Source organism: Mesocricetus auratus, unplaced genomic scaffold (genome assembly GCF_017639785.1).
Source record: "Mesocricetus auratus isolate SY011 unplaced genomic scaffold, BCM_Maur_2.0 Super-Scaffold_100006, whole genome shotgun sequence".
Taxonomy (NCBI): domain Eukaryota; kingdom Metazoa; phylum Chordata; class Mammalia; order Rodentia; family Cricetidae; genus Mesocricetus; species Mesocricetus auratus.
The window spans coordinates 49,391,822-49,410,767 of NW_024429190.1; the positions used below are offsets into that span (position 1 = coordinate 49,391,822).

An 18,946-nucleotide genomic window follows, 5' to 3' on the forward strand; every position below is an offset into this window, starting at 1 on the left:
CAATTTATGCCTTTTTCTCACTATATAAATTTTTATTTTAAAAGATTAAGAAACAAAAGGTATTTAAAGTCATTATTATAAAATCTTATACCTCAATATCAAAAGCCACATTTACAATAAATTATATTTTATTAAGTAGTCATAGACTAGATTATAAAAAACAAAAGTTTCAGATGAAGTATATAAATCAATTTTAATGGAAACAAAAAGATAAATATTTATCTTGATTTGTGTGACTGGTTATGAATTTTAATCAATTAACATACTATACATTTCAGTAATAATCAAATTGGTTACCATATGTTTTAAAAACAGCGACCTTTTCCCAGTAACAACTAGGGCACAAATTACATATATTGATTAGCACTTGAATATTTTCCCCAACTAATTATGTATCACCCAGAAAATCTCAAAGTACATGTAATTATTATGCATGTTTATTGTTTGAGTTTCCTGATGTTTTTCTCCTTGTATATGTATGTGTGATTTTAAGTTTGACTTCAATTTACTATGATACCAAGAATGATAGGGATCATTTTGGTGGTTATTCATTTTCAAAAGAGGAATAACTTCACTTACAAATATTTTGTTTCTGTCCCAAAAGCAATGCATGGTGGAATTTTAAACTTAGCTAAATAAACATTAAATTAAGCAAAAAAAAATATATCTCAGGGACCATTGAAAAAGCAACAAAGTTGAATAAAGCTTCCATGGAAGATTTCTCTTAGAGGATTGTGTCATAAAGTTTCTACTGTACAATGAAAAGATTAAAGTCTTAATTTGTATCTGCTCAGGAAAAACTACCAAACAATGAACTACCATCAAACATCAATCCAAGAAGTGCACAGACACTAGAGACCAATAAGGATGGAGACGAGTTTAATCTGAGTAGTTGAGAATCATTTACTCTTTATACAAAAAGATGCCAGACTGAAAGCAAAGCCCATCTCCATCTCTTGAGTACTGTAAGAAGAAGAGAATGTGGAAATAGATATGAAGGACTGCATTGATAGTAATTTGTTCATAGTCATCTAATAACCCCGGTTTACATTCTGAAGTCTGTTGTAAGAAAGTAAATCTTCTACACAAGCATGAAAGCTGAAACTATCATGCCAAATGAGACCATTCCTATCCTATGTTTGCAGAAATAATGTTTATTTGGTATCTAGACTTTTTCTCTACACATAGTGAATTACTAAGACAGTTTTAAAAAATTAACACAAAATCCATTTAAGTCACAAAACTAACACTAGAGAAAATGAGAAAAATACTGTTAAAATAAGAAAATGCAAAGAAATAAACAGAACAGTATTTATTTTAAGACATTTTAAAATATCTAATGAGCATGTACAGGCCCAGTAAGGAAATGTAAGAAATTCTAAGGGCCTCTGGTAGTGAATCAGTATTTATCCCTAGAATATGAATGGACTTTGGGAGCCCATTCCATATGGAGGGATAAGCCCTCAGCCTAGACACATGTGGGAGGGCTAGGCCCTGCTCCAAATGATATGACAGACTTTGAATATCCCCCAAGAAAGGCCTCACCTTCCCTGGGAGAGCAGAAAGGGGATTGGATAGGGTCAGTGGGTGGCAGGGGAGGAGAGGAAGGAGAGGGGACTGGGATTGACATGTAAAACAAGCTTCTTTCTAATTTAAATTTTAAAAATTAAGAAGAAAAGAAAATATTACAATGACTTACAAGAACCCAGAGAAGGGATGCTTTATTCTGTGAATCAAGTTCAATTCAGACTTTTATGTTTTGCTGCCTCTATTGCAAAAGCAATTTTGCTAAATTAATTGGTAGTTCATTAGGAGCTAAATGTGATGTTTGATATTAAATGAATGTTTCAGATTTTATAAATTCACCTGAAGTTTTCCAAATGTGCTTTCGTATGTACACAGACACCATGCAACCCCTCATACCCGCCCCCACAAACCATACCATAGACAGAGAAAGCTACACATAATATTACCCTGCTAAATAGTATCTTCCTGCAATATTTCATGATATTATAAGTTAACTGCAGATTAGATTTGTTTGAAATGAAGTGAAATTGACCTGTAAAAGTTGTATAACCAAATAAATAGAATATTTCAATTAACGATGATGGAAAATAGTGTCTAATTATCTGCTCTAATTCAAGATTGTTTTATGTTTTGAAGATACATTATTACTATTATATTTTATTTCTCAAAGATCACTATGGAAACGTCATTAGTTGTAATATTTAGTTGTCATACATAAAATGATATATTCATAACTTAAATATCTCTCTGTATATGTGGGTACATCTATCTATCTAGCTATCTATCTATCTCTATCTCTCCCTGTGTATGTGTAGAAATTATCCACTTTCTTAAGAGCTAAAATGGAGACATATTTCACTTATTTCCATTAGTAACATCCTCATTTTCCCCTGTGATATTTATTTCTCACTTCGCTTTTTGGATTTGGTGAAAATATGAGGTGTTAAACCCTGGAGAAAAAATTAATAAACTCAATATGAATGCTAATAGTAATTTTAATAAGTAATTACTTTCATTTTAAAGCATAAATCCAATAGAGAAATATCTTGTAATTTGTCTTGTCCACATACTTGTAAGTAGCTTTTTTTTTGCCATGCTCACAACTATAAGCATATGTATGTTAAAAGTGACTACACTCCCCATCATTTTGTATTGCATTTTTCTTTAAACTTTAAATTTAAGGTGGGGCAGTCTCTGTATATAAATTAGTACCTAAATCCCATATTTTTCATATTGATATTAACTTTTGCAAAGTAGATCTCATCTTCTTGTGTGAGACAAGATCATTACACTTCAGATTGCTATGAAATGTTCAATAAAATATAGTTTACTGACTTTAAACAAGCAAACAAAATCTTCAGGCTAATAAATGGAAATGGAAATGTATTAATAAGACGTTAAATAAATGAAAATAAATAGTACTTTGGGTCAAGAACAGGTTCTCTCATAATTCACTTGAAATTTTGAATAATTTCAAATGAAAATCAATCTAATAATTGCCTGAAGAATATGTAAATGCATAGGGATGTTTAAAATGTAAAATCCGATTTCACAATTTAGTATTATGTCACCAGATTTAAGTTAAGTAACACATGCTTCTGTTTTGGAGATCTGTGTCTCGGGGTCTAAAGTACACACAAGCACACAGAAGTCCTTCACAGCAGCTGACTCACCATGATGTCACCAAACAGGAAAAGTTGCTTGCTTCTCTCAATGGAATGATGACAGATCATACCAAAGTACAATGGTAAATTATCCACATAGCTTTGGTGTTTTACCAAAATACCTATACTACTGAGAGTCCATACAGTTTATAGTAACACAGTTAAGTTCCCTCAAATAATACAAACAATGTCACATAAGTACTTGTGAGATAAGGAGAAAAATGTCTCTCTCTGTATAAGCATTAGAATATATCTATATCTAGATGAAACATACTAGTCAAAGAAAATGCAAGAAAAATGATATGTTTTGTTAATTTTAAGAGAATGTAAACTATTTAAGGAAATGTTTTAGAAATATTATCCAAAATTTCACTCATCCAGACTTGCAAGAATTTGTAATAAATACCTGAAAATATCTTGAAATATTAGGATTACCAACTAAAACACAGTGGATATTGTATGTTTGACTTATTTCTATATTTATTGTTAAATAAATTAGGAGAAAAAAGATGAACAACCCACATTTCAGAATAGTAGATACAAAGCATTAAATTAATGTATAGGTTTGTAGAAACCTTTATTTATTTATAAGGAAAAGACTACTTCACCTGGAGTCTGTGGCTGCAGTACTGTCGATGTTCATGAGAGGTTTTAGGAGTATTATAAACAGAAATGTAAAAATAAGAGACAGCTGGAAATTTTGCTATATAATTTGCGTATGTCTCTCTACAAATGTACATTATGTACATACCATGTCTATCTACATCTTTAATAAAATTACAGCATAATTAGACTGCCATTTGATGACTCAAATAAAAAATATTTATATATGATATATGTCTTCTGAAAAGCGATCTTCAGTGACAAATTTTATCAGAATTTGATTAGGTTCAAATATGATTTTTATGACTTAAATGAAAAAATTCTAATCCTGTTATTTCAAAGAGTAGTAAATTAGTAAGTGTTCTAAGTGTTCTACTCCATTTGCAATGAAAAATAAAACTAGCAAAAGTACTACAGTCAACATAAACACATCAGAAGGATCTTTTGTGATTACCTGTGGAAATTATTCAGAATTTTTTTGATTTTCGAGACAGGGTTTCTCTGTGACATTAGAGGCTCTCCTGGAACTAATTCTTATAGACCAGGCTGGTCTTGAACTCACAGAGATATGCCTGCCTCTGCCTCCCAAAGGTGTGCGCTACCACTGCATGGCTCAGAACTATTTTTACATATATACATATTTATAATAATGGAACTTATCATCAGAGAATAAAGGGGCATGGCCAAAGTATAAGCTGTTCATTTTGATTTGTTAATTATGTGGGGAAGGTGTGTGCACACCTATGTGAGGGGACCTATGGAATTCTGCAAAGAGTGTAGGATCTCCTGGAACTGAGTCACAGACATTTATGAGCCACTGTGTGGGTGCAGGGACCTGAGATCAAGTCCTCTGCAAGAGAAATATGCACTGTTAACTTCTAAGCTAAATTCGGCCATCCTAAACTGTTCTCAAAGCATTGGTGACATAGACCACAAAAAAGCATCTTACAACTTCCCATCAAATATCACATCCTTTCACAGGCAGCTGCAACCATCCCTACATTTTCCACAAGAGATTTTGCAGTGTATATAAGTACTTAAGGAAAAAGGGTATCTTTTATTTCATTGTATGGATGATATTCAGACTTTAAAATTCTTTAGATGAGAAAACATATGTGACTGGAAGGGAATTAACAAAATACATTTGTTGGCTTATGTAATAATTTTATTAAGGTTTGTGAATTCTCGTGAGGAAGTTTTTAATGTCAAAGCTGTTTTTGTAGCGAATCTGTTAATAAGTTGCGGCTGTGACCCTGGTATTTATACAATCATGCAAAGCACATAGTATAATAACACTAGAAAATAAATCAAAAAGTTGAGACAAAAGAACAACAGGTGTTTTTTGAGTTTTCTTATTTGCAGAAGATGTCCCTTTTATTGATTTTGTGAACAGACCTGTTTTGCACTATACTCAAATACTGTACAAAATTGCAAGAAATGCCACTATCTGACTACTTAGGTTTCTACAAAAACATCATCATGAAGTTGCGTTTAATTTTAAAAGTCAACTAATAACTGCTAATGTACATGTGAGTCAAAGGTAATTTGTTTTTGACAGAAACACACTGTTGACTTTAGCATATTCCAGGAGCATAAATGATGTCTTTAAAAACTAAAAGAAAAAAATGAATTCTAATAATCAACAATCATTAGTTATATAAAATAAAAATCGTTTTCTAATTTAACTACATGGTGTGTGTGTCTGTGTGTGTGTGTGTGTGTATGTGTGTGTGTATGTGTGTGTGTATGAGTCATAATCCATAATCTGTTGATGATGCTTTAAAGTTGTGGATTAAAAATGTTCAACACTTACCAAAACCTCTTCTGGTATACAAAGCTGCTGTAAATTCGAGTCAATGAAATTTAAAGTTGCAATTTACAAAAGCAGATTTATATTAATTCTTATCTGAAAGAGCTGCTTTCCTGACAGAAAAATGTGCCAACTAACTGCCCTTTCCGTTATAGTTAGTGGCTTCTGAGTCCTGATGAGAAGAAGCCTTAAGGCAGAATTTACAGTAAACAGGAATGAAGAGAATCATATAAGTGCTCATCTGTACCTGGGACACCTATGAATTCTCATCACTTGGAGTTTTTGGCACAGCTTTCTAATCTGATATAAATGAACTCCTTTGCAGCCATGAAGGTTGCTTTCTTCCACTCTCCAGCACCAGAAAAAAATCATCTGACAACACCTAATTAGAAATACTAAGTCCATATATCTTCTTTTTTATGCTTTTAGGTAGTTTCCAAAGATTGTAGTGAGCTGTGAGGTTCAGTTACTACTTTCAAATAAACTCTGAAGCTAAAAATACAATGACCGTGACATTCCAATAGTTATTGAATATAAGCATAATCAACATCCTGTCATGGTGACTTATAGTTATTTGAGCTTTTCATGCTTGTAATATGTACATGGCTATAGATACTCTACATAGTAATTAAAAGCTGTTTCCACATCTCTAGCTTTCTCCGTACGTGTTTCAAGCTTCCCATTACACTAGCAAGGGTTCTGAACACTCCTCGAGAGAGCTTATCAGAGTTTCAGATGTTCAGAAGAGTTCATATTTGACTGACAATGTTAACCTCTGATCATCATTAGGTAACAGCAGAACTTTTTTCTATGTAATATCTAAATTGAAAGTTTCACAAAGGGGGACATAGGATCTCAGCTTTCATCATAACTAGAACATTAGGAAATAAATTGCATGTCTGGAATCCACTTTAATACTGGGTCCTAAGGTAAATCTTTTTAAAAGACAATGGCTCTTTTGGTATGGGACATTTTCTGCCTGTATTTCCATGAGTTAGCAAATGCAGGTCCCTTTTAAAAGTCTACCAGTAAGCTCTACCACTATATACATACTGTACATATTGGGACATAAATTAGCAGTTATTAGTCAGACTGTACATAGCAAAATAAACCAAGTGTAATGTTGCTATAGCCCAAAGATAACCAATGTCTAGACTCACGGACTGACCCCTAATACAGGTTCCCTGTTTAGATAGGTAGCCCAGTAAACTAAATTAAATGTACCAAACAGAACTGGAAAAACTATTCTAGACATTCTGTCAATTTTGCTGACACTGTTGAAGGTTTTCTTGGCTTCAGCTGGCTTGTTTTCTGGCTTCTTGTTGGGTTCTGGCGTCGTTGCACTTTTAGAGATGGTGGAGAGAACAGGATCTTTGGAAAGATTTGGGGCGTAGTTGGCAACAGCTACCGCATAGGCATTGTTCTGTATCATGACGGAACCTTTTTCTTTTTTCTATTGGAAAATACAAAAATTAATAGTGTGGGTTTACCATGAATCTTAAAAATTTCAAAACTAAGCTTAAATTCCAGAAAAAAATGTTACTCAAATATGCAACATTATTAGTAAAGAGCAGAAATTAGGGAAACCGAATGAAATAAAGTCAGTAAATTCTAAGAACTTTGAGTGAGAAAGCTCAGAAAACAATACAGGTACCATTTTACTAGAGAACCATTTTTTGTTTACATTGAGAATGAAGAATAGATAACATATTTTTAATAAAAATTATGAAATTTTAATAATATTTTCAGTCTTATAAGTCCCTGCATATTCTTTTCTAAATAATGAATGAATAATTAAGAAAAATGTAAGGATTTTAAGCAACGAATGACCTCAAATTTTCTCTCATAGAACAACTCCAACCTAACTTATGGTGAACTTGTAAGGCAACACTTTAAGACTGGAAGAAATTGTGACTTTGTGTAGATTGAGGTCTACAAGTCACTATTGTAATAAAACGAAATAAATTCCTTTTCTGCTTTCCAAAACTCACCCCCCCATTTCTGTTTTGTTGATGAAAGGACTTCAGTTCAGCTATCAGTAGTTCTTGTCTCAGGTACTATCACTTGCATTCCTCTTTGTGTTTTTCTGGTTTGACCTAACACTATCCAGTCTTTAGTCACTATAGCTACAGGGAGAGCTTTAGGATACAAATTAGAACACTCCTACTGTTAAATCTCCCTATCAGTAGCTCCTGGACCTTAGAATACAAACAGCACATTTCAAACCCTACTTTCTCTGAATTCACTACATACAAACCCCTGTGGTATAGCTTTGGTGTTCTAAATATTTGCTTGTTAGCATACCATTGAGCATCCCATTTTCTATTTCCTTCCACTCACCCAACTTTCCACATAACTGATTTCCTTCCATATTTCACCCTGAACTTGAATGCAATTTCCATGAAATGTCTTGCCCATACACTACTCCTACAATAATGTTCGTTCCTTACATATTCAGTCTCAGAGTACTTAAATTTGTGTCTGTCATAACACTTATTAAACTACATAGGCATTTTCTTTACTGTGTGATTATTTAATTGACATCTTTAGTTCTCATTAGCATCTAAATTCAATGAGGTCTGATGGTGTCTCTGTCTTTCTGATTTTTGTAACCTCAGTATATGACATGAAACTTCCCCTTAAATGTCTTTCATGGGGGAAGCATAGCATATGTATGATAAATGAAACCTGAAAATGTGAATACTAATTATCTGTTACTACACAATATATTTGTGATTTATCTATATGCCAAAAGGTGAGCCAGCAATGAATAACCTAAAAGGTAGAATGCAAGTTCCACTGTAGTCCCATGTCATTCCTTTAGGAATGAGGGCTAGGGAAGTTTCTTGACATGGCAAGGAAACTTTTGCATAAAACGGTTGGGGAAAAAGATCACAAGAGATGTCATCCTTCCAAACACCTGCAATGATTTTGCATCTGAAAATTTTGTTTAAATTTTGGATTCAAGTATTTCCCCCCTAAATACCCTATATTCAACAATACAGGAAATGCAACAATACATTACATAGGGAGTTCTATTGTTATTTAAAAATATCTAAAGCCCAATTTCAAAAAAGAAATAATCTAATTGAGCTTAAAGACAATGAGAGTCTTGAGAAAAAGCATTTGCTCACTCTCTGTTCTATCTTCTTGCTGAATGAAAGGGAGAAATACTGATAGCAACACTACAGTGTGATAAACAGTTTAACTAACATATGCCATACTCACATTAGGAAATAATTCTTTCCCAAGATAAGTGGAATGACAACTCTTACCTATAGTAAGCTAGACAATGGTCACTGATAAAAGGATACATAGTCTCTTTTATTATATATATATGCATACACACATATATGTATATATAATTTATTATGTATTTAGGGAAGTGCACAAAAACATTGAATGAAAAAACTCAGGTAAATTTTCATGAAAATATGACATTTAAATGTGACTCGATATTATGGTATAAGAGTTAAGACAGCTAAAGATATATTTTGTTGCAGTAAGGGCTTAAAGAAAGAAAGGATGTTTTAATTTTCCCAATGATTTTTTCAATTGTAAATGTATAAAGTTAATAATGAATTTAGATTACACTGATTAGGAGAACCCCTACCTGATGGATAGCTTTCATAGTGCTGGAAGGTACTGTGTAGTCCAGAACAGGGGAAAAGACATGACATGTCTCACCCAGATTGGCCCTATATACTACAATACTAACTTGCCAGATAAGATGGTGTAAGTGCAACCAAACACTTTCTGATAGGATCTGAAACCTACTCCACAAAAGGGAATTCATACTTGGTATTGGGGAGGCAGATGAAGAACTCATAGCCTTAGGGAGGCAGCAATTACTGTTACTTAGATCAATAATTATACTGTCAAACTATATATGTTGGTGCCCATGATTATGTACTGCTTTCAACATTAGGGTTATTCCCTTCTGTAGTGGGCAGGGATTAATCCAGTGGCTCATATTTAATCAAACTGCTGAGAATAAATGAACATGGGTGCTGACCCCTAATGGGATATCTATATCAATCCTCTATTCTAAGGTTCAGGGAATATCACATAAGAGAGAAGAGAAAGAATGTAAGAGCCAGTGGAATGGAAGCAATCCTGTGATGTGATGATTTTAACATATACATGGCCTTGCAATACGAACTCAGCACCTGTGGTTCCCTGCAGAAAGTTTGCTCTTAATCAAGGTAATCAAAATTCCAGCATTGATGGGGGAAAGGGCTCATATGGATCCATCCCTAGCTAAGGAAGTACTGCAGTTGATAGTTCCTGGAGAAGAGAGAGGTATGTTTCTTTGCGAGGGTGGTCACTGGTAGGTTGCTCATGCTTCATTTGTAAGGATTCAGACATTATGCTGGCCTGCCCCTGTCACCTGGCAAAATTCACTCAGGCAGTACCCTGATCAATCCAGGTTCCATGGTTGCCTAGTCTGTACACAGGTGCAAATGACCCCTTTAAAAGAAAGACCATTGACCACTTATGGTCTCTTTCCCTCTCTCTTTCTTACTGTTCCTCTGGAGCAGACATGATTTTCTTGTCTCCCTCTTTTCCTCTGTCCTCCCTATCTCTGTGCCTCTACTTTTTTCTCTTTCCTTCTCCCTCCCTCCCCTTTCTAATAAAACACTCTTAAACTCTGTCTACCTGGAATGTTTGTCCCCCACCTTGGTCACCCTCACCTGCCAAGGAATCTGTCAGGGTTCCCCTCATGCTTTATCATAACAGTTCTGTGTAACCTACAAGTAGGGTAGCAAAAATTGGACATATTAAGATATAAACAACATAATGTTTGGATGCCATCATGTTCATAGGGAATACTGGGGTATTTCTAGTGGGATTTGGAGGGAGATAAAGAATGGATATGATCAAACACATATTACATTGTGTGACTTTCTCAAAGAATTAATAAATCACTATAAAATTATGTTGGAATATATATACATATATATATATATAATTTACCTTTACAATTATTTTACATTATTGTAAGAAATAAATTTGTTAGTTATATTACCAAAAAACATCCACATATAAATCATTAGCAGAAGCTTGTACCTTGTCTGGTGCAATATTGACTGCTATTAAGAAGAATAGATGTGAGAGAAATGTTACTACAAGGAGATATTTGAATATTATTCAGGCTGTGAATCAAGACACACCATGGTGGAATATGTCAGGAGATACAGACCTCTCTCAGCTGTACTTAAACTGGTGTTTAATTCTCCGATTTTACCTACATACTTGAAAAGAAATTACCAAATAAAACCTATTGTACTAACTGTACTAAACAGAACTCATTGGCATGAAGGTATTCTGGGATAATTCTATGCTGTTTTGATTCTTCAGAAAAACTGGAAAAGTTCTAATTCTTCTACTACTTATTTACCTATAGTCTAAATTAATATGATTTTTCAATATTTAGGCACTGAGTAAATCCTTCTGTTGCTTAGACGGTTATTGCATAAAACAGAATGACACAAATCCAGGCTAGATTTCAGAAGTAAACTTTTAAAAATGTAACATTAAATTTAAGAATGGACTTAACTAGCAAAAGAATCATAGAAACAAATATAATCAAACAGTATTACATTTTAATAATTTTAATAAGTTACTAGTACCTATACATAGAGGACAAATGAAAAGAAATCTTCTGTATAGCACTCAACCACTCCGTGTCACCTTACTTTTGTTTATTTGGAGATAATTAAAAAAGAAATCATCCAGATATAAGCTCAACTTGAGTATCCACTTGCTGGTCAATGCACATGCTTTAGCCATGAATGGTGCCACAGTTCAGTCAGCATCTCATAATTAACCTGTACTGTTTCTCAAGTCAGATACACTGGAGTTCATACTATTATTATATTAACAACAGTGAAGCTTCGAGTCCTACTCAGTGTGGCATCACTTCCTGCTGCTTGCCTTCAACGGCCCTTCCATGTCTTACCACAGCATGATGGTATTTTCTCTATAATAAAACATACATATTCTTTTTCCATCCCTTTTCATTTAATTGTAAGCAGAGTGAAAGAACAGAATGTCCCAAAGAGACGCTAGTATAGTTGTTGGCCCAAAGCAGACTCAGAAATGCTTTGCAAGATGGTAGGATTCTATGAAAAAATAAGTCTAAATCAAAATTTTTAAATGTAAGGTAAGGGAATCTGCTTTATAGGGCAAAATAAACACTTTGTTGGATAGTAATAAAGTCAACAGCACATTCACAATCCTACTACATTATTATCTCAGAGGACACAATTTCACTGTGTAGAGTGGTAGAACACGGGGCACTGAGCAAGTAACCCCAACTTCTATGTGGTTTTGGGCGATATGTGTTTGAGTTGTGTACAAATAACAATGGATCAAGGTTGGGATTTGGGATCAATCGACACATAGTACATTTTTATATAGCACTTGTAAAACAATAAACTATTACGCTGTTATATACTGTGCTGACATCTCAGTTGCCAGTGAAGTAAAATGAAACCACAGAGGAATATAACAAATCTCATCACTGTGAGGGACGGATAGACATCTCCTTTGCACCTGCTGTTAGGTTGCTCCTGCCCCAGTGAATGGTCACACACTCACATGCGTATAGGCAGCACTAAATGGATACAAGGGATCATCAAAAACAAAATCAATCAAAAAGAGAATATGAATCTGGGAGAAAGACAGGATAGGGACCCTATGGGGTGTGGGAGGGATATAGTGATCAATAGACAGGATAACTTTGAACTTTCACATAATAAAAATTTTACAAGAATTGAGAAATAAAATTATATTTCATAAGTTTAAAAATGTTTTGAGTTTATTGCACTATTGTGGACTGTTGATACATTTAAAATGTCAAATCTAGAATCTTGATTGCTGAATCCAAAGGTTTTTACATAATTGTTTTACATCCTTGGTTGGCATCCTTTACATGGTAGAGAAATAACATACTAGCAAATTGAATAAATTATCTAGTTAAAATATGGGCATCACTAAAAAAACATGGCATGTGAATGAAAATAGCTATAATGTGGTTTCAGAAATTGGCCCTTACAGGAAGCATATGAGATTTCCTATCAAATATTCAAAATAACAGTTCCTGGAGGAAAAACCTAGGTTTCCATAGGCAAATGTATGCTCTTTCTACCATGTCACGTTATCCTTTTACAGTTTTTATGGCCACTGGAAAGACTAGAACTTGTAGAAAAGCTGCATGCTCCCTGGCCAGGTAACACTACCATTAACTGAGTAAGTGTCCTGACTGAGAAAAATTATACTTACAGAAGAGTGTGTGAAGGTTAAACAATCCATCCGCTTCTCTAAGTACTCTAAAGGCTTTGCTTGGCTTAAACTGGACCATGAGAAAGCTATATACTTGGACCATATTAGTTTAGCTCCTTGAAGAATTGCCTTCACTGAGTTGTGTGTTAATATAATGCCTTCAGCTTTTATTGAAGGGGACTACAAGAAACATTAATATGAAATTCATTACAGCACTTATTTCGAAAAGTTGATACCACTTGATATAGCACCCAGCTCACCCTAACTTAACAGCAATTCTAATATAGGATAAGAATATTTTCTTTGTGAAAATTTCTTTTTTTATTAAAAAGATGACACCCCAAACATACCTACAAATTTGCTGAGTAAAAACCTTAGAATGTGAAGCATAACTATGACAGCTCTGAATTGTCAATGAGTCAACTAATAGAGGGAACTTGAACCCATTTTTCTTCTAGTCTCATTTCCAACTTCTACTTTATAATTTTAACATAAAGTATTATAATTCGATTACATACCTATTTAGTAAATTACCTGAAATTATTTTGGAAAAAGACAATGTCAGAACTGCAAAGAAGGGTCTGGAGAGATGACTCAGCGATTAATAGCACTGGCTACTCTTTCAGAGGACATAGGTTCGATTCCCAGCACCCACGTTGCAGCTCACAACCATCTGTAACTCCAATTCTAGGTGATATGATGCCCTCTTCTGGACTACATGGGCACCAGGCACCCTTGGCAACAGACATAGATGTAGACAAAACATCCGTACATTAAATAAGATAAAAATTAAGATTTATAAAAAAAATAAATGAATAAGTACACTTTAAAATGTGGTATTATTTACAAATTGTTAGAGTAAATCCAGGACAATGGTCCACTCCATAATTTTGTGAACTACATTGTTATATCTGTATTTTGTATGATTTATTGTCTTTTGCGTTCTCTGCTTTTGTTGGCCAATTTCATCTTACTGTCTTAGATTTACAAGTGAAAAACAATTTCAGGGAATTGAATTGAAGCTAACAAAGTTTTAAAAGAGAGCTAAGGTAATTTATGTGTTACACAGTGACACAAGTTACTATAGCTAATAAGACAAACCATAATTCTCTTATAAAATTATTTATAATAAAACTGCAATTTAGTGAAACTGGCACAAATAAAATCAGTGCCAGGTGCTCTGGAAAGGCAGCAGTGTTCAATTTATTCTGCAAAAATAGAGGTTAAAATAAGACGTTTAGACAATTGGAAGTCAAGGAAGAAAAGAGGATATCACAACAAGAATATGCAGCATCTTAGAGACATGAGTACACATGAGATTTTTGAGGAAAATGATAGTGACTTGTCATAGATACAGATAAAAATATGAACACCAACCCTGGATAGCTTGTATTTCAGATTCAACACTTGTGAACTGTATGTCCTTAACCACATAATTTTACTAACATAATCCTCAGCCTTAAATTAAAGATATCTATGAGATTATCAGAATAAATACACAATGCTTTTTAGAAATTTCTGCCTATCACTCTTCATATAAGTAAACCACATGTTTGGAGCATATTGGCTTTGAATTGGTATCGAGGGTAATTCATTATATAGCTGAAAAGTTAAAGGACTTGCCTTATGTTTTAATTAACTTTAATGTGTCAATTTGTATTAAAGAAAAACATGATTAAAGTCAGGGAAGCAGTAAACAATCTGTAAAATAATATTGAGATACATCTTGAACTTTATAGGAAGGATAATAAGTATGAGCTTATGTCAGATGCTGATCCTGTTAGAATGTGACATTATGCTATGCCTCTGGCTGAGGTGCTAATTTCTGATAAGTGCCTAGACATGAGCATAGAAAACATAAAGAAGAAAACTGGGTTCTATTTTCATTGCTTGGCTGGCTGTTGTTTCTTTTTGTTTGTCTTTTTTTTTCATTATGTGTGTGGCGGGTAGGGGGTAGAAGCTGCTAAGATCCATGTTTATTAATGATTACATTATTTCCTATTCATAATAATTTTATAGACATCAGTGTTACACACTAACACTAGATTTTCAAATGCCTGAGAACAACTAAGTGAATCTGACTTGCAGTTTCTGGTGCCATTTCATTGTTAAGAACATTGAGTCAAGAGACTTTTCCATGGGGTATATACAGTTCATCTGACACATAGCAGCAGCTTTTCTGTCCCAACTTTCTACATTCTTGCCTTTTTAATTAAATGAATTTAGTTCATTTATTAATTTAGACATTTTATGTGTGTGGGTGTTTGTCCTGCCTGTATGCAGATATACTATTTCCAGTGCCTTAGGAGGCCACTAGATGGTGTAAGATCCCCTGGGACTACAGGTATAGACATTTGTCAGCCAACATGTGGGTCCTGGGAATCCAAACCTACTTTGGAAGAGAGCTCAGTTTTATAAATTGCTCAGCCATCTCTCCAGTCCCAGTCCTTGACATATTATCATAAAATTTGTAAAAATAACCATCATTTACATCTCAACATAGGTAGTTTTCAAAGGTTGCAATATTAGAATTAGGTAGAAACAACAAGAGAATAAGGTGGATGTGTGTGTGTGTGTGTGTTTGACACACACATATATATATGTTTACGTATATATACATACAATACCTATATATACATATAGAAGTGGTGGATATGGACACATTTGTGATGGACATATATGTGATCTATATGTGATGCACACACACACACACACACACACACACACACACACACACATATATATATATATATATACATATATATATGCTGGAAGATAAAAGGAAGATGTGGTTTAAAGAACAGATGTGATGCTCAACTGTAATACAAGAGTATTGGTTACAGATTTTGAATTGTAAATATTTCAATAATTCATGTTAAATTTACTGAACATGTACAACATATAAGATACTGTGCAGCAGACCAGAAGTAAATGATTTATTAGAATAACTATTCTGTCATTAATATTATTGAGAGACTTGAAGCCCAAATATTCAAGCACAAAGAACGATAAGGTTTTTCCAAAAATCAGGAAAGCATACATAGTTATATTTTTAAGGGGATCCAATAATATTGGAAAGAAGTACTTAGAAATAACATCAAAAACTGAAATTTGTGTCAATAATGAGCAAGGTTTATATGATTTATGACAGCAAATGGAGCTGTGATTTGTTTAATGTAGCAATTCCTGCAAATACTGTCAATACATCCTTGAATTTGAGAACCACACTGCAAACAACAAGACACAAGCAAAAGTATCAAATAAGGCTGACGTGGCTTTCTCTGGGGATCATGAGCATGATACAGAACCTCCATGCATCTGACTCTGGCTGAGGATGTCACAGTGTGGAATGAATTGTGGTAGCTGCCAGTCTGTGAGCAGAGGCTGCTGACATTATTGAAACACTTCCTAATGAAAAGAGAAACCTTTTCAACTTTTTGCCGCGTTGAACCCAAGTCAGTGTCCTCAACATAGCTGCTTGAAGCTATTAAATTAAGGAATGCCAGTTATGGGGCAGTGAAGGGAAGAAAATGACAGGGGAGAACTCGTCTCACAGAGGTGGGGTGGTGAAAGGACAGTGGAATTTGGGTATGGGGCAATCATGTAAGACCTGTGGTTCCCACTGACCTTTATGGCAAGTGAACACAGCCTCTTCTCAGGAAACTATGAATGGAGTAGGAAAATGGCAAGAGATCATGTCCAGGAAAGTAACAGTGGGCAGAGTAAGTCTGAGAAAGCAACGGGTGGGACTTCAGCAACAGAAGTGGAAGATAATTAGTTAGGTGTTTGAGAAGGGCCACAGGGTATAGGATCTTTGAGAAAAACTTGAGGGCTCTATAAACAGACATCTCTGTATCCGTTTAGAATTTGATCTTTTGATACAGATGTGTGCTTTCAGAGTGAAGTTTTCTTTGCTCATATCACAACTAAGGCTAAAATGGTATAAAGGCCCATCAAGATCCTAGGGTTCAAAAGTAGCTGAGGCATAAATGTATGGCCTTGTTAATGTTTTATTTTGGAAAGATAAAAATCTTAGATATAGTTTTTTACAACGCTGTGTGTAAAGTCTAGATTCTAGACAGATAAAATTAAAGTACACAATTCTTGTTTCTTTAACACACGTATGGACATATATTTCTAAGTACTTTTTATACATGAATTTAATACTCTGTATTTTATGAAACAATGAATGGACTCTGGATGTTCTTTGTATTGACTGACAATATGACTGTACTCACTTATGTTTTTAAATACCAACACAAAGAACTACCTGGAGACGACTGATTGGGAAAGGACAAAAAAATCCAAATTTCAAGAAAACAAGTACCTCCCTCCATCCAAATTAAATATAATTAAACTAAAGCAGAAGGAAGATTGTAATGAAGTGCTTCTGGGCAGCTAGTCAGCTCTTGGCACTCTACTTGATTTCCTTTCAGCTCTAAACACCTCCTTATTTTCAAGGTAAGCAAAGGGAGTATATCTCCCATTTGATTTTAATAGCGAAACTGAATAGAGTGCACATGTAAATCTACCACTGTAAAGTTATTAACATCTTTCAGTGAAGATAAGTAGATTCTCTTTTCAGTGTATTATCATATTTATAATAAAATGAATTTACTGAACAACATTGAAAGAGCCTATAGTGCCCCTTCTAGTCACACCATCTATGAAGAAAGTGTGTGTATAACCAATATACTTAAAGATAAGTAATCACATGGATACAATGAAAAGCAATTTACTATATGGGAAATGAAAACAACACAAATCAACAGTAAAATGCAATGGAAATGCTGAGATTAATCAGAAGTTAAGCATAGAAACTTGACTAAAAATTAATTAGGTCCCTTTCGAAATATCTCATCACTACTTCTGTTAGTAGGCAAACACAACATACAAATAAACTAGCAACTATAATTAGAATTTCTATAGCTTGTAAATGAGAAAAAAAGAAAAAAAGTGTTTCAAATTGAAGTATTCAAGCTTTGTGTCATTAAGCTGTAATATGGTATAGAAATTAAATATATGAATATGTACTTATATTCAAATAACTAAAGCAAAAAAATCAAGTCACAACAAAGGAGTTCCAAAAATTATAAAAAATTCATATATTATAGTATTCAAGGAAACTGCCAAAATAGAAGTGTCTAATGTTATTGAAACATTCATAACTGAGAGAGTATCTCTCTATGTGGAATTGAATGATAGGACAGAATTTGAGGATCCCCAATGGAAGGCCTTACCCTCGCCAGGTAGCATAAAGGGTATGGGATAGGGGGTTCGTGGGGAGCAGGGGAGGAGGGGAGTGAAAGGGAACTGGGATTGACATGTAAAACAAACTTTCTTCTAATTTAAATTAAAAAGGAAAAAATCATTCATAGCACATTAGAATATATGCAAAGTCTTTTCCTAAAGCAGCTATCCATTTATTAAATTAGTAAGGAAACCACTCTTACATCTATACACAAACATCCCATTAGCATCGATACTTGAAACATGAATATATATGTACTGATAATCTTAAAAGTTAATATTAAAAGTAAGTTTCCCCAATTAGACCCCATGAGCAATTTAAAAATCCTTGGTTATTTCAGTTTCCACATATTTACTTCATATGGTATGATAAAGACAAAATGTTACCTTCACTTTTGCAAAGTAGTAATAGAAATATGTATGCATGAAAAGTCACTGACCCATTGTGAGAGCCACAAATTATTCAATAGGTAAAATTAATGTTCACCTTCTTTTCAAATCTCCATCCTAAAGGTTGTGGGTTAAAGGCATGAAAGTTACAGGCAGACACACCTGAGTTCCAGTACACTTACTGGTCAGTTGTGTGAGCTGGAGAAAATAAACAGCTATAATAAGCTTGAGATGCTTAGATTAGAACTAAGAAGCATTCCAACTTAATGCAGAAATCGAGAGAGAGCATGTGTGAACATGCAACACTGCTGAACACAGAACTCCACAGATGCTGAGGAGTGGTTTTAGGAACTGTCACTCTTAACGGATTTCAAACAAGAACTAATATTTGAAATTGATATTGAATTTCTGAATA

At 33.9% G+C, this 18,946-nt stretch overlaps 1 protein-coding gene across 7 annotated transcripts in view; it reads right to left on the reverse strand.

The window, feature by feature from the left end:
• Positions 1-4,831: 4,831 nt before the first annotated feature.
• Positions 4,832-18,946, reverse strand: part of Gabra2 (gamma-aminobutyric acid type A receptor subunit alpha2) — a 164,969-nt gene continuing 150,854 nt past the window's right edge. For 5 of the 7 annotated variants that reach the window (XM_040747156.1, XM_040747158.1, XM_040747159.1 and 2 more), the window contains 2 exons: positions 12,892-13,071; positions 4,832-7,057 (listed from right to left, as the gene is read on the reverse strand). In XM_040747156.1, the coding sequence (XP_040603090.1) occupies positions 6,761-7,057; positions 12,892-13,071 (477 nt within the window). In that variant the 3' untranslated portion in view covers positions 4,832-6,760. Of the gene's footprint in view, positions 7,058-10,298; positions 10,356-12,891; positions 13,072-18,946 lie in introns of those variants that run through there. The other 2 variants (XM_040747160.1, XM_040747162.1) reach the window with 2 other exon arrangements.